The 18,568-nt window shown below is 29.5% G+C and overlaps 2 protein-coding genes across 2 annotated transcripts; one reads left to right on the forward strand and one right to left on the reverse strand.

Annotated features, from left to right (window-relative positions):
- The first annotated feature begins 4,026 nt into the window (after nt 1–4,026).
- Nucleotides 4,027–6,207, forward strand: LOC114181168. The gene is made up of 2 exons (XM_028067529.1): nt 4,027–4,115; nt 5,037–6,207. The coding sequence occupies exon 2, from the start codon at nt 5,062–5,064 to the stop codon at nt 5,980–5,982; it is 921 nt and encodes a 306-aa protein (XP_027923330.1). The 5' UTR covers nt 4,027–4,115; nt 5,037–5,061; the 3' UTR covers nt 5,983–6,207.
- A 3,207-nt stretch (nt 6,208–9,414) lies between these two features.
- Nucleotides 9,415–12,379, reverse strand: LOC114182272 (auxin-responsive protein IAA27). Its single transcript, XM_028069104.1, has 5 exons — nt 11,643–12,379; nt 10,734–10,957; nt 10,249–10,390; nt 9,985–10,046; nt 9,415–9,753 (listed from the first exon to the last, which is right to left on the reverse strand). Exons 1-5 carry the CDS (start codon nt 12,101–12,103, stop codon nt 9,716–9,718), a joined length of 927 nt encoding a protein of 308 aa, XP_027924905.1. The 5' UTR covers nt 12,104–12,379; the 3' UTR covers nt 9,415–9,715.
- Between the last annotated feature and the right edge of the window lie 6,189 nt (nt 12,380–18,568).

Consider the following 18,568-nt stretch of genomic DNA (forward strand, 5'->3'; position numbering starts at 1 on the left):
TCTCAATTTGGTCATTATTTTTTAAAAAATGACTCAATTTGGTCCTCAGCGTTAACTTTGACCGGACAATGTTAAAATCAACGTCACGTGTCAATTTCTGGATTTTTTGAATTCTTTTAATATTTTTTGAATTTTTGAATTTTTTTTTTGAATTTTTTTAATATCAAATGGTCTGTCTCAGTTTTTTTTATATATATATGTTACCCTTTTCATTACAGTGCTTCTAATCGGTTGGTGTTGATGTTGTCTTTGTAAATATTGTATGTATGTTATTATTATTTTATTTTTTTGGTTTTTTTATCATATTTCAATTTCATCATATTCTTGTAGTACACTAACAAATTCATCATTTTTTACTCTTTCGGTATTTCTGACGCATTTTACCACATAGCATTATAAGTATTGTTCTTTTGTGCATTCCACAATTGAATTTGATGGGAGATAACTATAAGTTAACTTAACCCTATCCATATTTTTCTTTCATTTTCTGTTGCTGCAAAGCACTAAACTAGTAATATTTATTTGATAATAGTGCCAAATATATATATATATATATATATATATATATATATATATATATATATATATATATATATATATATATACACGTTTTAGGAATTATTGCTTTGTGCATCTATTCCTGATAACATGCAATTATTTCTTCATGGAATCTGTTTTTATTGAATCTAAAACCGTTAATTCAAAGTTTCAAACAATTAATAGAAGCAGGGGAATAAAGTTATGTGAAATCTAACACAAGAAGTCAATATTGGCTGAATTCAAGTGTCACTTTCATTTTCAACTGGACGGACCTAATCAATTAAGCCATTAAATTATGAGAAATTCCATATTTCTATCTTTATCATTTTATTTATTTTTATTTTCAAAGATAAATTAATACATCATGCAATTTCTTTATTCCAAAATTAATCCGTCTTTTTAATGAATTTTTTTATTGTGTAAACTATGTTTTCAATTAATAGTTTCTTATTATATTTATAAGTATTTTGAAAATATCTCTTAGAACAAGGTCTCATTTTATTTTTTAATTCTTTAGTTAAATATATTTTTTACTCTAATTTTCGATGAAAACTGAAATTAGTCTTTTATCTAAAACTTTGTCTCAATTTAATTTTCAACTTTAGAAAGGTATAAATTTATTTATTTTAATCAAATTTTGTGAAGTTTATTTGATGTTTTAAATGTATTTTATGACCGTACTTGAATCGATTATCCATTTGACACAGATTCAAATTAATCCAAAATTTTAAAAAGGAACTAATTCTAATTTTTACTAAAAAAAATTAAATTAAGATACAAAACACGTATTTAACCTTAAATCTTCGTTATCCTAATAAGAAAAACGTGACTTGAACACTAAACGCAATAAAAGGGCAATATGCATACGCCAGATGAATGACGTAGATATGAATAAACAAGTGAAACAATAGATCAAGAAAAGGAGCACCAGAACAAAGTGAACAAGACAATAGAGAGAATTAGATGCTATGCAAATCAAATAATCTGCAGAAGAATAACGCTTCCCTCTCGGGTAATATGCAAGATTCTATAATCTGTGTTAATAAATCTCCCTTCTTATGAACATCCCGAGCATGCAGAGCTGAACAACACAGCACCCTTCAACTTTGTTTTGGGTAAATCACTGCAAAAGGTACTCCATTCCAAGTCTCTAGGTTGTACCATATTGGTGCTTGGTTGTGTGTATATATTGCAATGGGTAACATTCTACGCAGCGGTGGTCTTCTCAGCAATGGTGGAACTGGGTATGACCCTTACCACGTTCAGCTGGGGAGATATACTTCCATTTCTTTATCAGAAAGGCAAGTTATGAGGCAACAAAACGGTGGTCTCTTGGAGATGTGGAACATGACATACGAAGTAGGTGCTTCAACCTGTGCACTACAGCTAACAATAGCACTTGACAATACTAAAAAAGTGAAGGGTATATACTTACAACTTCGGAGCCTGATACGCAGAAGCTGTGGAGCTGTTGCAGAGTTCGATTTCGTTTTAGACTCGCGAACAATAGATGGAGACGCAGATTATTTCCTGGTATATCCCCAACCCATCTCTGGCTTTTATTCACCGGTAACGCACTATGAGAACAAGAAGTTTAACAGCAAATCGGGCACTGTTACGGATATCGACATGTATATGTATGGTGAGGGACAAAAAGGAGGTCTCATTCTCCTTGAAAGGAAGAAAAAGAGTGAGCAACAACCCCCTTTTGAAGTGATTATGGCGCACTATCATGTTACTAGTTCAGGCATTAATCCTCACAAGATGAGACCAGATTTTGGGCTTTCTATGTTCGCAAAGATTCGATCAATCCGTGGCAGTTTGACTATAACGGTGGATGGCCCTGAACAACACCCTTCTTCTGCATTATTGTACATGTTCGATGAAGTCATCAGACACGCGTATTGGCATCGTGACATGTGCCCTCACTGTGCTAAACATCCCAAGAAGCAGAACGGAGAACTGTGTGAGAGTGAAGAATCTGAGGGTGGAAGCGGCAAAGATAATTCAAGACTGATTTCTAATGGTGGCAAGTTTGGAGGTGATGGCAATGGTAATTTCTATGAGAGAAATACTTTTAATAATATGATTTATCCGCATTAGCGATCTGAAAACAAAAGTGTTTGTGGAAGAACATATATATGTAGGAGCTGCAGTTTCTGTACTGTAATATAGCAGCTTCTGTTATTAGTAACCTAATAATAACATGTCCAATGTCTTTGTGTGTAACCCTAATAATAAAGGGTGCTTGCATGTTCTTTGAACTTTATCTCTCTATAATAAATAGTAAAAGAGAGGATATTTATATTTTATCATATGGATTATATATATAAAATATTTGACATCATTTTTAATCTCAAACTTTAAGATAATGTTATGTTAGATTACACAGAAGGAGGTTTTATTGGGGAGAACAAACAACAAAGAGACCTCAGCCCAACCACATAAGACATCAACATCACTCTCAACTCCCAAAATCTTAAGACAATAGCTTATGGGTCTTTATTCTTATATAGTGCTCTACTTTCTCATTTCTATCATTTAGCCAATGTAAAACTTAGACTCATACTTGAATTCCTAAAATATTATGAGTCTTTATTCTTATACGGTGTTTAACTTTGTGTATTTTTATTCGATGTAAAATTTTAACTAACACTCGAACTACTCCCACCATAAATATATCAAAGATTCGGAGATTATATACCCTGATTTACATCTCTCATATCTACATTAAAAGAGATAATCTCTTTTATATTATAATAAAATAATAATATACAGATATTATAATCAGTAAAAATACATGTTTATACGCGTGTAACCATTGAAAAAGAATTAATTTTTAATATTGTACCTGCTCAACAACCTGTACTCATGTGGTCATTATTGTAATATAATAATTTGTCAAGGCTCAAAATAGGTTCAATGTTCCACAAAAGATTTAATAATAAAATTCATACGATATTATGATTATCTTTTATGAGATACATGAAAGTGATTGTGAAATATAAACTGAAATATAAGCATTTTAATTTCATTAAATGGTGCATGCAGAATTTTGCGATCCCTAAAAGTTGTTTTTGTAGATATTCGCATAGTCTTTGGCAAGTAAATACATCAAACAGAAGAATTAGTAATTAGTAGCAAGGTCAAGTGGTGAGGGAGTGAGCAAAAGTGGGTGCTGTGAATTTTGGGATAAAGAACCTAAAAAACCAGAAGAATGAACAGTTGAACAACAGATGAGAGTGAAAGGCTAAGCCAACATAGTGCATAACACGATTGGAGAAAACTTTTATGTTTTAGCTTATGATTGAGATGTTGGTGATAAACATGATGAGAATTATGTTCCAAAAGATAAGATAAAGATGGTGATAATGTTTAGAATTAGATGCCATCTAAATTATTCTGCGGAAGATTAACGCTTCCCTTCATGTTACTGTGGGAAGAATCTATAATCTATCTATTTATATTCTTTCCATATGTGCACACACCAATGAACTGCACCACCAAATTCTTCGTCTTCACATCGGAATTATCGAAAAAATCCATTGAGGTGGTCGAGTTGCTTGCAGGTGCAGGTATGGCTGGATTTACGTCTAGCTACGTTGATCTTTCCAGTTTTAGGATAATTAGTTCTTTTGCTTTTCTCACAGCATTTGTTTTTCTACATCTTTATCTGCATAGATTTTTTGATTCCTATACATTAATTAACCGCAGAAAGTAATTTTTTTTAATATTGGGAAGAAAGTGAAATGATTATCTCTCTGATAACCTTCAATGGCCTCTCCATCTTTAATCTCTGCCAATTTTTTGTCGGTTCTTATCTTAACTTTTTATTCCTTGTTTCACAAATTTTTCCGATGAGATACCGGTGATTTGATTCCCCAGTTAGACAATCACTTGTATTCAGGACTGGAAAAAAATTTCAACTTCAAAATTCATCTTTCTATTTCGAAAATCTCCGAATCCAGATTTTCTACTAATTTTTTTGATATTTTCCTGTGCTGGACATTAAAAATACACTGTACTTGTATTTTAAGTATCTTTTTAATATATTTTAAATCGTTAAAATTTGTGGTAATCGGTGTATTATGAAAACACAATAAAGAAACAGTCCACAAAAAACTGACAGAAAATCCAAATTCAAAATCTTAATAGTAAAATTGTATATTAAAATCGATTGAATATAGTAAGGTGAAATTCTAAATAACAGAGCTAATTCTTGAGTTTTGTCCGTATTTAAAAATGTTAAAAATAAATTACGAGGTTAACTTAATCCTACAAAAATTAACTTGTAAAATAAGTTTTGTTCTAATATTATGTTAATAAATGGACTTTAAAACTCATGCAATCTCATATAATTAGCTTATAAGACAAGATTTTTATTTATTTATATATTATAAATTAGTTTTATCTCTAATTAATTTGAAACTTCTGACCATCTTATCTCTAGTCCACGTGAAATATCCGACGACTCAATGTTATTGATATGTGTGCAGATACATTAGTGGAAATTGTTGCATAATGGGGAATAGTCCTAGCGGCCTTCGTCTTCTTGGAAATGGAAAGTATTCTTACGATATCAAACTGGGGAAAGCAGCTAGCATTAGCGTGAAAACAGGACGGATAAAAGAAAAAGAGAACAGTTTCTCAAGGAGCCAAACGTGGGAACTCTCGTACAACGTAGACAGAATAACAACATGTACACTTTCCATAGTAAAAACCACAAAAACAGTTCCAGCCGAAGAAAAGTTACTGATCAATATCAAAGATTATATTCCTGAAGCAAACAACAGGCACATCAAAGAAAAGCATGCAGCTCTTCCAACTCACCCAACCGAGTTATTTTCCATAACGCTGCAAAAAGATGACGAAGAAGACGGTGTTCTTGACGTAGCATTTCATCAGAGTTGCAGGTACTTGGAACCAGACTACATGAAAAAGAGGCGTGAGAGGAGCACGGCAGGAACATCGTTTTACGCATATGGGTATGGGAGTAGGATGGGTGTTTTCGTGATGGAGAAGAAGAAGAGAAGCAATGAAAAACAACCGTACATGGTTACGTTGGCGCATTATTACGTGAATAGTGGTAGAGGTGTGGATATAGGGTTTTCGGTTTTGGTGAAGATTGGAGTGCAGAATGGGGAATTAGATTTTAGCGTAGAGGGCCCTGAGGAACACCCTAGTTTGGCGTTGCTTTACATGATTGAAGAAGTGGTTCGAAGTGGGAAGTGGAAGCGTTCTGCATGTCCTCATTGCAAGAATCTGCAACAATGGCAGCGTAGATGGGTGTCTGAGAGTGAAGACAGTGACACGAATGTTCCAACACCAGCAGCATCTCATGGAGGCCAACAAAATGCATCAAATAAGGGAAGGTTCAGTGGGGATGGCATCGGTAGTATGATTCATGCAAACAAAGTTAACTTTAATAAATGGTGGACATAACTTGAATGAACCAGAATCAGTTTCTGCATGATAAATGGTAGTGTAGATATTATGTATAATTAGTGTTATAATGTTTTTCCTTAGTTATTAAGTTCTGTTCAAGTCCTTTAACATAAGAAAATTAATGGAGAGTTTCTTGTTATGCTAAAAGATGAGAAAAAAAAATGTAATCATTTGAATCATGCCGGAAACACTTACCCTTGATCTTCGTAAACTGAGTTTAATCATATGAAAAAAAAAATGTATTATAATATTATCAGTTTTAGATTTATGTGTAAGAAAAAACAGAAAAGGACAATTGAAAGTAGAAAAATTGAAATATCAATTGTCATTCCTCTTTTAATCCATTTTAATTTTAATCTAGAGTACAAAACATTTATCAATTAAACTTTTATCATTTATAATTTTTTATTTTATTATGAGATTTATTCTCACTTATATATTATAATTTTAGTTTTATCTTTAACTGTCATGTAATTTTTAACACACTCATCACTTTTGGAATATTGAAAATAAGAATAAAAAATAATATGATAAACTTAAATCTCAACTAAAATAGGTTCTTATAAATCTCATATTACAAGAAATAAGAGTTATAGTTATACATGATAACAAAACATAACAACTAACTATATACTGTCCAAAATATCTTAAAATCGAATAATTGATTATATGTAATATTTGTTTATGTTTAATTTATTTTATTTTAATAAAAATTGAGTTCAATACAAGACCTGAGAAGTGTGCATTGTTATCTGAGTTCGACAATAATAGTTGTGAGTTGTGTGTCATTGCTTGAGGAAAAGAAGCGGTCAAATAGACTAATAGAATAGTTGGAGTCATTGTTATTGATTAGTATACCAAATGGATAAGTTTAGATATCATTTTTTAAGGAGAGGCATGTTGTTTAGAAAAATTATGATTATTTATTGATTAAGGTTAAGTACTTGAAAATTGTTAATGTGTATGAAATAAATCTAAGAGTCAGAGAGCAATAAAATTTATGAAATTACTATCGGATAAAGATTTTATTCTGGTTAGATTTCATGCATCAAATCAATATGACAAACAATAAATAATATAATTTCAATTTCTACTCTACCATTCACACCACTATTTAATAAGTTAGAATGTTTTAGAAACAAGTATAAACTTATTAATAAGAACTCTATAATGTCTTAGACTTTTTCTTATTAAAAGTTCACATAAAACATTAAATTTGGATGTTAGGAATAACCAACGATGAACTCTATGTCTAAATGCTCAAAATTCACTTAGTTGTTCTATTATAGTCTAGGTTCTAATATTGTGTTTAATGATCATATATCCACAAATATGTAATTGATCAATTCATGCAATTAAGATCGAGAATAGAAATATAAGAGTAATAAAAAATAAATATATTGAATAGTAGAAATGACAAAGATTGAAGATACATTATGTCCAACTCCTATGAATAAGGGAGTTAATTACTCTTATACATTCTGAATACTAGAAAAATAATAATGATGAATGTCTCTAACCTTCAGAATGTGTCTCCACTAAAGAATTAAGTTCTCTCTCTCCTCCAAAAGGGAAAGTTCTCCAAAAAGGGGAGATTCACTTTTAACTTTGTAGAGCCTTCTATTTAAAGACTTTTAGAACTAGATCGGGTTTAAAATTTATACTTTAATTTGTAATTGAAGTAACCAACTCTATCGATAATTGATTATATTGATATATTCTTAAATCTCTGAGATTTTCACTTATCTACAAAATATAAAACAAATACTTATTTTTTTCCCAATTTATTAAATAAAACCTTAATTGTTCTAACAAAAGATAAAATATTTATCTTTTCTACAATTATCTAATAAAATCTTAATTATCTAACAAAAGATAAAATACTTATCTTTTCAAAAATTATTTGATAAACCCTTAATTCTTTACAAAGATAATAATAAAAATACCAATAAAATATAAAAAAATAAATATAATAAAAAGATGATAATATCAATTATAAGTCACGTGAAGATGTGGAGAAGGTTAAAGGTGGTGTTTGCACTAGTGTACTTTTTACCTTTTAACTCGAGTAATATGCTTCAATTTTAAAGCAAACAAAGGATATAAAAACACAATGGCCATTTTTGAAACTTTCGTGAACTTATAAGTCTCGATTATTGATGTAACCCAGACATATTCAACTATATGCTTTGGTTGTTAAGGAACCGAAGCCTATAAGTTCACAAAAAATTCAAAATTATCGCTCTTTTTCTAATTATTTCATTTTAGTGCATAGATATAGGTCTCGGTTGCTACAGAACCGAGGTTTATACACCATATATGCTTCAATTGCTGCATAATTGAAGCCTATAAGTTTGCAAAAATTTCAAACTTGCTACTATTTTTTTAAAAAATATTTTATTTAATTGCAGAGGTATAGCTTCAACTGTTACAGACTGAGGCCTATACACCCTATATGTTTCGGTTGATACAGAATTAAGGCTTATACACCCTACATGTTCCAATTGCTGTAGAACCGAACCTCTTAATAAAAGATGATAATGTCAATTATCAATCACGTGAAGAGGTGAAAAAGGTGAAAGGTTGTGTTTGCACTGGTGTTGTCTTTTCTTTTTAACTCGAGTGATATATTTCAGTTTTAAAACAAACGAAACATTTAAAAATGCAATGACAATTTGGAAATTTTTGTAAATTTATAAACCTCGATTGATGATATAACCGAAGCATAAATAATTACATGTATTTCTTAGCCTTTTTAACATCTTGCGGTACCATATGAATAGAGATTCATTAAATTAATATGTTTCTCATTTAACAATGCTTGGCATAATTAATTGTGTAATACATGGTTAATCCACTTTTATTTTTGTTTTAATCTTCGTTATTTTAGTTTACTGTTTGTAATGATATACTTCTCTCTCTTTTTTCGACTTTAATAATATAATATGTTGATATTTATCTCTTGTCTATAACTTCTTAGAAAATAAGACAGGTATTATAGAAATAATGGACATTACAAAGACGGTAAAAAAAATATTGCATTAGGTTCCTAACACATATGTTCTATATTCTAACTGGTACTTATTTCTAAACACTTAGTATTAAAAGTATAGACAAATAAGAGTGATGAAGTAAGGTGTGAGAACAGATAAATTTATTGTAGAGGAGTTTTATAACCCGGTAGGAAAACTAATCACCAGGAAAATCTCAAAAAGCGAAATTTAAATTTAACTTAATTTCGCAACAGTATGAAAAGTTAAATTTGTATGTATCTATATATTATAATCACGTCTTATCTTTAATCGATGTAAAATCTCCGATCTCTAACCATTATTGTGCAGATTGAGATGCTTCTATTAGCATATTGAAGCACTTTTGTTTGATTAGCAGAATACCACCGTTTATTTTGCTTTTCGTGCATGACTTGAATTTCAAAATGCTCACCAAAATTAAAGTTTAGATACTTGAGTTACAAAATTTACTTAGTAAGACAGCTCCAGTCTTATGAAGTTCACAATGCAGTTCTTGAAGAGAAGTGAGGGTAAACAAGCCTAAGAAATGACTACAACAAACATATTTTGCCTAAGATACTTGGATCCTATATGTAGGATTTTACATATTCAAGCAAGAGAATCCCCAGCTTCTGCCATGCACTTGCCTAAGGACTCTTCTATGATGTGTTTAAAAGTAATAATTAGTTCTCCATCTTTTCTCTATCAATAGCATACTTCTAGTTGCGACTTTTGCATTTTTCCATGGCTCTTGGTGCTGCAGGAATCAAACATAGGTAGATAAGTACACTATATTTTTGGTCTAATGATTTATTTTAGAACACAAGACAATGCTGGAGTGTGAATGAACTCTCATTCATATTGAAAGTAGAAAACCTTCAAGAGATGAGTTATGTCATTTTGTGGCATTATGCAGTTGAATTATATCATGACTGATGAGTTTTTCAAGATATAAAAGAAAGCACATAGTTGTATGAGTCAGTCTCACCTAGTCCAATTGCTTCAGAACTTTTCATTATCCTCAACCTCTTGCATGAGTCAGTGAACATCCTAAACAACAACAACAACATCATTTCTCATATTGTCCTTTGTTGATTCTGATATTATTAAGATGATCAAATAAATGTATTTGCAGAGAAACACAGTTTATCAAATGTTTACTATGCAGAGTAATTCTTTTTTAACTCACTAAACACCAAAATGGAAATCAAATCAGAATAATGCAAAACAGAGAGACATGATATGCACTCACTCCCATGGAACATCACCAACTAGCATCCAATCACCATCCTTGTCTTCATAGGTGAGAACATATTCTGAACCATGAAGCAGATCCATCAATCTACTCTCACTCATCTTATCTCGACCAGAAACTCCATGAGAACCACATTGACCTGCACTTGTCATTGATGAAAACATCATCAGAATCGGAAACATAAAAAACATTTTATTGGTAAAGAATCATTTGACCTATTCATAGCACTCCCGTAAATATTCCCCCAGCTCATGGAACCAACCAGCCTGAGCCTGTGACATTGCAAGACTTAGGATTCTGATTTAAAAGGGTGTCACTTCTGATCATGATAAATTCTTTATACTTCTCTCATCAAAATCAAATCAAGAGAATAGTTGCTATAACCAAAGAATATTGAAATTTGAAAGCTATGGAGAATTGTACAGTAAGAAGGTAACAACAACTTTGACTGTAAATTGCTAGCAAGGAAAACCACAACTCACTGATTGTAAAACAACTAAACATCTTTTCCAGTGCTGTAGAAAGTTCCATGTAAGTGCCAAAGTTTTTGAGATCCACTTTCCTCAAGTATGGAGCACCATCCATGCTAACTTTCACATAAAGGCACCCTGACTTGGCTTCTGCATCATCATCATTCTTCTGAGGCTGAGTTGCCATTGAGTTCTTCCTGAAAGATCGGATTGGTGGCCATCCCACAACCTGTTCCCTGATCCAACAAACACAAAAATTACACTATATTAAAAGGGAAACTGAGATAACAAATCAGAGATCATAACTTCAAAACATAAAGGAACCCAACCACTAGTCTGTCAAATAAGGGAAATGCATAATAAGAACACAAACTGCAGAAAAAAAAAATAACAAAGTTTCACCATGGAACACTGAATAATCAGAGGAGTTCAGTACAAAGTCATACACAACAGCAAACAATTGATAACCAAGATGAAGAAGAAAATTTAAAGAACAACCAAAATAACCGAGAGTAACATGATAACATAATTTACAGAACAACCAAAATAACAGATATCATGATTACCATAGAAGGAATACCCCCTAAGTTACATAGAAAAGTGTTAACAGCTTATATAACACTAGAGAGTAACAAGATAACATAGTAGCAACAAGAAGAGTTAGAGAACTCAAAAGCCTCGCCTTGATAGACTTTGTCCTCCCTTCTTTTCAATTCAAAATTCAACCAAATAATTTTCTCAGAGTAAAAAACAAAAATCATTTCCTGTCTCTGAATTATCCTATTTCCTTCTGGATTCCAACATTTTCCAAATATACAAAAGCTATAAACACAAGACAGCACAAACAGTAAACAAATATAACATTAACTACAATACAAGAATACAATATTATGTGATGATGCTAAAGGAAGATGGTGCTACTTTGCAGCAGGAGCAGATATCTGAGGTTTCTTCTCATTCAATGGTTTTGGAGGCAGAGGAACTTTATCTTTTACAACAGAAATTTGTTGGTTGGCAGACTCAGCCTTGGCAGCACTAGCACCAATACCCCTTGGTGAGAACAAGCCACACTCTTTTCCCAAACCCACCTCAGATCCACCATTCCCAGAGAGAAGCCACTTCCCAGAACCCCCATCAATGGTGTCTGAGAAACCCCTTTTGGCCCCAGACACCAAATTCTTGACCATGCCTAAAGGGTGTCCATTCTTTTCTTCCACACCACCCCCATCTCTCTCCGGTGACTCAGAACCTGGTAAACCGAGTCTCAGCTCAGTAGCCTTGAGGTTCAAGCCACCACTAGTTCTCGGAGAAAACTTGTCAGAACCTTCCATTGCAGAAACCTCTGATAACCCTACATAGCCTTGTTCCAATGGCACAGACATCAAATTTCAGCTCACACAGTTAAACAGTTTCAGTTATTCTCAGATATGGAAATGAATTAATAGAGAGGGAGATGGAAACAGAAACTGAGACCGGATAATCAGAATTTAACAGTGGAAACAAAAGACTTTCTATATTGTAAAACTCTATGCATTCTGTATAAACTGATAGCAATGAAATTATATGTGGTGTAACAAAAAAAAGAAAAAGAGAAAATTGGAGGACCAGGGAGAATGAGAGATTGTGATTGCATTTACTATACAAAACAGAATATGGAACTGTTTGCAGCTGTTTGCTTTATTCTTCAAATTAAATTAAATTTTGTAAGAAAAAAAAAATATTCCTTTGAAGAATGTGCTTTTTCAGTTTTCTATAATTCCTGTGAATCTTTTTGTGGGAGACCACTCCGACAAAGCCCAGAAAGTCCCTGCCATACTTTACCCCTTTCATTATTCCTTTTGCAAATCAATTTCAATGTCACTCATCATTTTAGTAAGAAATTATTATGTTTATTCTTTAGTTTTGGATAATTTATTTAATTTGTACCAAATTACGATCAAACAGTAATCGAATATAAATAACTTCTGATGACATTGAAATTTTTTGTGGGAGTATTGGTGTAACTATGAGACAAGTAGAAGAGTTTTGGTGTAACTATCCAAAACTTATGATGAGAGTCTATTATTGTTAGTTTTATCTAAAATAAATTTAAGTGCATTGCATTTATTAAAAAAAAATAAGTTTTAGAAATAAAAAGTAAAAGAAGTAAAAGTTAGAGTAATTTATATTAAAAGAATGTTATATTTTGTTGAATGTGCACCAAAAGAATAGATGAAGTGGAGGCAGCGTTTGGGAGAAAGACAAGTGAGGCTTCAAAAAGGAAAGCAAGGAATGGCAGGAAAATGACGGGACGAACAGTGTCTTTCCAAAAGCCAAATTTCTATGTGGCTCGGAAAATTATTAACCAATTAGATGAATGTGTATTTATTTATTTTTTATTATGATAAAAAAATATTGTTTATCATAATTATTAAAAGGATATTATATAAAATAAAGAAATTTTGTAATTTTATTATATGCAGTTAATTTTTAAAAATAATTATAAAATTTAAAGAGTAAAATAACAAAACAAATTATGTTGATAAAGGTAAATAAAGTGTTATTATAAGTAGTTAATTAAATTTTAAAAAATAATTCTAGAATTGGAAAAGTAAAATAATTTATATTAATAAAACAAAAATTGTAATAAAATATCAGTTATAAAGCATAAGACAGTTGTAAAATCAATTTTCTTTATTAATATCGGTGAAAACACGTAAAATTTGTATTTACTTATTTTTATATTATAAAAAATAATAAAATTATAGTATAAAAATTACAGTTTTATCGAAGACAATTTTATTTATTCTGTAAACGATATTTTATTAAAAATAATTATATTTAAAAAATAATTAAAAACAATTAAAATAAAAAAGAAAACATTCAGAATAAAATTGATATATGATTACTCGTTAAAAAGTAAAATTAAAAAAAATGTGTAACTAAAAAATAGAATCTTTTTATATAATATTATTTATAAAAATATAAATTATATTTTCTTTATATTTTAAGTAAATACGTACTTATTTTAAATTTATACAAAATATTATTAACAATTATTTTTTCTTTTTTTTCTTCATTTATTTTGCTTAAATTTTAATAAATATAATTTTATTTATATATTAATTTAATAATATTACAATATTTTATAATATCATATATATATATATATATTTAAAAAATAAATACATGTTTACATGCTAGTCAAATATAAAGAATTTCCAAAATATTTTTTTAAACAAAATAAAAATAATTCTCAGACAAAAATAAGTATAAACAAATTTCTGTATAATATATATAATTGACCTATATATCAACACACGTTTTTACATGAATTTGGTTAGCTTTTATCTCATTTTTTCTATAATCATATTAATATTTCCAACAATTGTAATATCAACATTAACATTTTACTTAAAAGTTGAATCCGTTTTTCTATTTGTGCCACGACTTTTTAATATATGCGTACATGTATAAACTGAAAGGAAATATTTTTAAGTATATTTAAAAACCAAACTAATAATTAAATATTTGAATTATAATAAAATGAGTTTTGTGTAGATTAGAAATTTAAAAGGCTCTCCTTTGGGTTTTTTTACTATAAAATAAAGACACAAACAATGATGATTGTAGGATCTGAACATCATCACAAATTCACATCCAAAGGATTCCAATTGTTAAGTGTTTGATAAATAAATTATGATGGACACTCCACTACATTCCACTTTCTTATTCAATAGGGTTCTTACTTATTATCAAGTTTTCTTGTGATTTTGTCTTCTCTTACTATTATTATCATCACTCATATCCTATGTTTCATGGTGGTTTATGTTTGCCAATTGCTAAATTGTGGGTCCAACATGCTTTGCACTTTTGCTATAGTTAAATCATCATTCTAAATGGATAACAACTCTCACTTTTTTTTCAATTGATATAAATATAGTGAAAATAAAGTAACACTATTAAAAATTATCATATTATATTGAATTTTTCTTGTAAATTTGTTAAAAAAAATTTAAAAAAAACTTTTTTCTGCTATTTTTTATAAGAATTTTAATTGATGGGTAATTCCTTCGTGAGTAATCATTTCCTACAAAATTATTAAATTTGTAAGTATTTTCTATAAAATTTGTTGCGAAAAGTGTTTTATACAAAATATTTTACAAGAAAATTGGTAACAATTTCTTTCAATTTTTTTCACAACAAAATTTGTAAGCATTTCCTACGAAAAAAATTTCAAAACAGAATTGACATGAAATATAAATTTTTTTAGTAGTGTAAATACTTTATTTTTAATGTATTAAAGATTTATTTTAATTATATTATTATTTGTTCTGGTACACAATAATCTAATATTAGAAGTCGAGATAAAAAACAATTTAAATACACATTTTTTTTTCAAACGATTTTAAAAACAAAATCATGATCGGAGTTTCATACTCCAAAGCAAATAATACTTCAAATGAAGTGATTCATTCTAAGAATATTATTCCAAGAAACTTGAAGTTGGAATGTTGATAATATATATAGAGACGGGAACTCCCCTAACTTTCTATTAGGTCGATTTAGTACATTTTGTCTCATATCGACCTTGAATAGAGAATTTGTTATGTTACACCTAATAGTTTTACATCACTTAAAAATTGAAAGACAAAGACAATTAGTACACTTTCATCCTCTAACATTCCTTATGACTAATTAGAATACTTTTAGTGATATTATTTTAGAATTGAAACATGATTAAAGTATAATTAAAATAAATTTATTATTATAAATTATTATATGTGAACCTAATGGTATTTTATATTTGGATCCTATAGAATTGTTAATTAAGATTCATAATTTCTTTTACCTGAATAATAGATTCAGAATTCTCAAAATGATATTTAAAAGTATTTTCTTCATACATTCATAAAAAAATGACTTTCACCCATTACAAATTTTTCTCTAATAATGAATGTATGACTACTTTTGCTTTTTTATTAGATATAATTAAACTCAAACCATATGAATACTTTATTTAAATTTTTTAAAAGTTTATTTCAATTATATTATATTGTTTATATCTACGTGTAATACAAAGCCTCGGAAAATTCTACTTGTTCAAGCAAGATTTAAACTTAGAGAATACTTTACTTAAGCAACTTTAAAACTCTTAAGTTGTAATAATAATTGATTGATTATTATTAAGGGATTCCTATTGTAATTAATCAATTAGGTTTAGAATTTTTGAATTGAGTATATGATTGAAATTTATCAAAATAAATTTATTTTCAAGTTATTTACTTAATATATGGTTGTATGAAAGTTAACTCTCTCATTTTTCACATTACATTCTTCAATTTAATGCCAATTATTTAAAAAATCACTTCAATTTAGAATTTTATTTCTTCTACTTTATTATCTTTTTTTTCAAACAAAATAGTATATTTACACACAATGAAATTCATAAACAATCGTTTTTTAACTTTTACGACACTAGTCCTTAGAAATTTATACTCGAACATTTTATTACAACAAAAATCGTTTTAGGCAACAACACAAAATTGTGAGTTAAATCACAAAAAATGTACATTAAAATTTTTTAGATGTAATATAGGTGAGCGTAACTGTAAATAATATGTCACAATTTCAGTACGGTTAACAATTTTAAAATCATTGTTTAAAATCCTCGTAAAATGCAACAGTTTTGATATACATGTTTTTCAAAACTTCACATTTTTAATATTGTGAGCTCTTGACATTTTCAATATAAAATTAAAAGAAGGGAAGAAATTCAAAATTTTGCGGTTTTGAAACTAATTTTACATTTTTCAGTAAAAAAAGAGTGAGAAAATATTTTTAATCTAAAAACTTTAATTTTTAGTGTATTTTAAACAACTTTTTTTATAGATTGGTCCATACTTTTTAAAGAATAATATTTATATAAATGTTGTTTAAGATAGTTTTTAAGTCATGTCTAAAAAATATTATTTTTATAATATTTAAACCAATTTTTTATATTTGTGATCTTATCTATTATTGTTTAAAGTTATTTTTGTTGTAAAATCTCTCGTGCCTGCATTCGTTAAAATCCTTAATCTTTTTTCTGCTATTTCTTCATGTTGGCATACAAAGTGTGAGTAGAGATAATCATCATATATTGTCCTCAATAATCAAACATCACATCACTTTTGAATTGGCGATACTTATTTTCTACTAAGGCCATGTTCGAATCTATGACAATAAGCAGCAGCACAAGAATATTTTCAGCTTCTCTCATAGCTCCTATACTAGCTAATCCAATAGCCATTGTTACACAAAAAAACCAACATGTTCATAAATGATCCAATAATAATCATCCCACAATTATCATTATAATATATTTTAATACCATGAAATCAAATTAAAGTAACAATGAGCATACAGAAAATGCAAAGTGGAAAAAAGAAAAGTAAAAATCAACTTCCAAACAAGGACTTAAAATTATGTATAAGCAGAAGATGTGAAAATGGTTGTCATAATCGTTGGAGAGACTTTGTGGTAAGGGATAGGAGACAACATGAATCTTTAAAGCATCACTTCCTTGGGCCCATCTACCATTATATTAATCAACCACTCAAATACCTTTTATAATTATTTTTATACTTAGGCTTATATATGGATTATCATAAAATATAGTAATGTATCATACTTTATCAAATAATATTGGTAGGAAGTCTTACATCGATTAGAGATATATTTAAACATATTATATATGTTAGAAATGAAGTTTAAGCTTAACTCAATTCCTTCATAACCAGCAAGTAAGTTGAGGTTTGCACTCCACTTATGGAAAATGATTTTTTGACTATTAAATATTGACAACTTTCTCTTACAATTTTAGGTGTCATCTTTTATGTGATTTTCCATTTTTTCTTTTTTTTCATTCTCAATATTCCAAAACCATTTAGAAGATAACACCTCATGTTGTAAGAGAAAGTTGTCAAAAATTAGTAGTCAAAGTATCATTGTCCCTCCACTTATATAATATGAAATTATTTTATCTATAGTCGATGTGAGACTTCCAACAACACGACCATTTTCAACAGATGAAACCCTTATTCAGAACTTGATGAAGCCATGCATAAATGGTTACTTCAAAAGGGAACAACCATCAATTAAGATCACTTGTGCTTTGGAAATTATAATTGCTGTGGTGAGGACCAGTCATGATAGCTATGATGCCTAGAAACTTTGGTGTATATGTGGTGTGAGGCTATCATATCAATCATATATAACAGACTATAGAGAGTTTCAAATTTTAAGCATATGTTGGCACCATCATCAGTTATAATTAATCTTTTGGAACTTATATGCACAAACGCTTTCACTGATTCTATTCTGAAATTATATCATTTCATGACTGTTGGTGGTGGTCTTCGAATTTCATCATGCAGCGAAGGGAAATTTTGAAAGAATGCAAGTTATTACAACGAATTTTGAAAGCAATAATATTCGAAAGCACAGCACTAACTCGTGAATAAGGTCTTGTTTGTGCTGAATGGAACTCCTATTCATGCACCTTTTTTTTTCTCTGAGGAGGGTCTTATCATCATCCTTCATATGTAAGGCAAGGATTGAAGGTTGTCATCTAGCTAGCACACTGTTATCTAGTGGATACTGCAAAAAGCCTGCATGGTTTTAATGCATTCCAACTTGCATTTCAGTTTCAACCATTTGAGTTTGAGGGACCCCTAAGCATCAAACATAAATTATTGGCACTATATACTCTCACTCCATGCACTATCATTTAACTTCAAACTTAAGAATCACCACAATTCTATATGTTGTAGCATGCAGCTGAAATCTCAAGGTTCATCTTTTCATAGGGCTGCTGCAATCCTTAT

Source organism: Vigna unguiculata, chromosome 4 (genome assembly GCF_004118075.2).
Source record: "Vigna unguiculata cultivar IT97K-499-35 chromosome 4, ASM411807v1, whole genome shotgun sequence".
In the NCBI taxonomy this organism is placed as follows: Eukaryota; Viridiplantae; Streptophyta; class Magnoliopsida; order Fabales; family Fabaceae; genus Vigna; species Vigna unguiculata.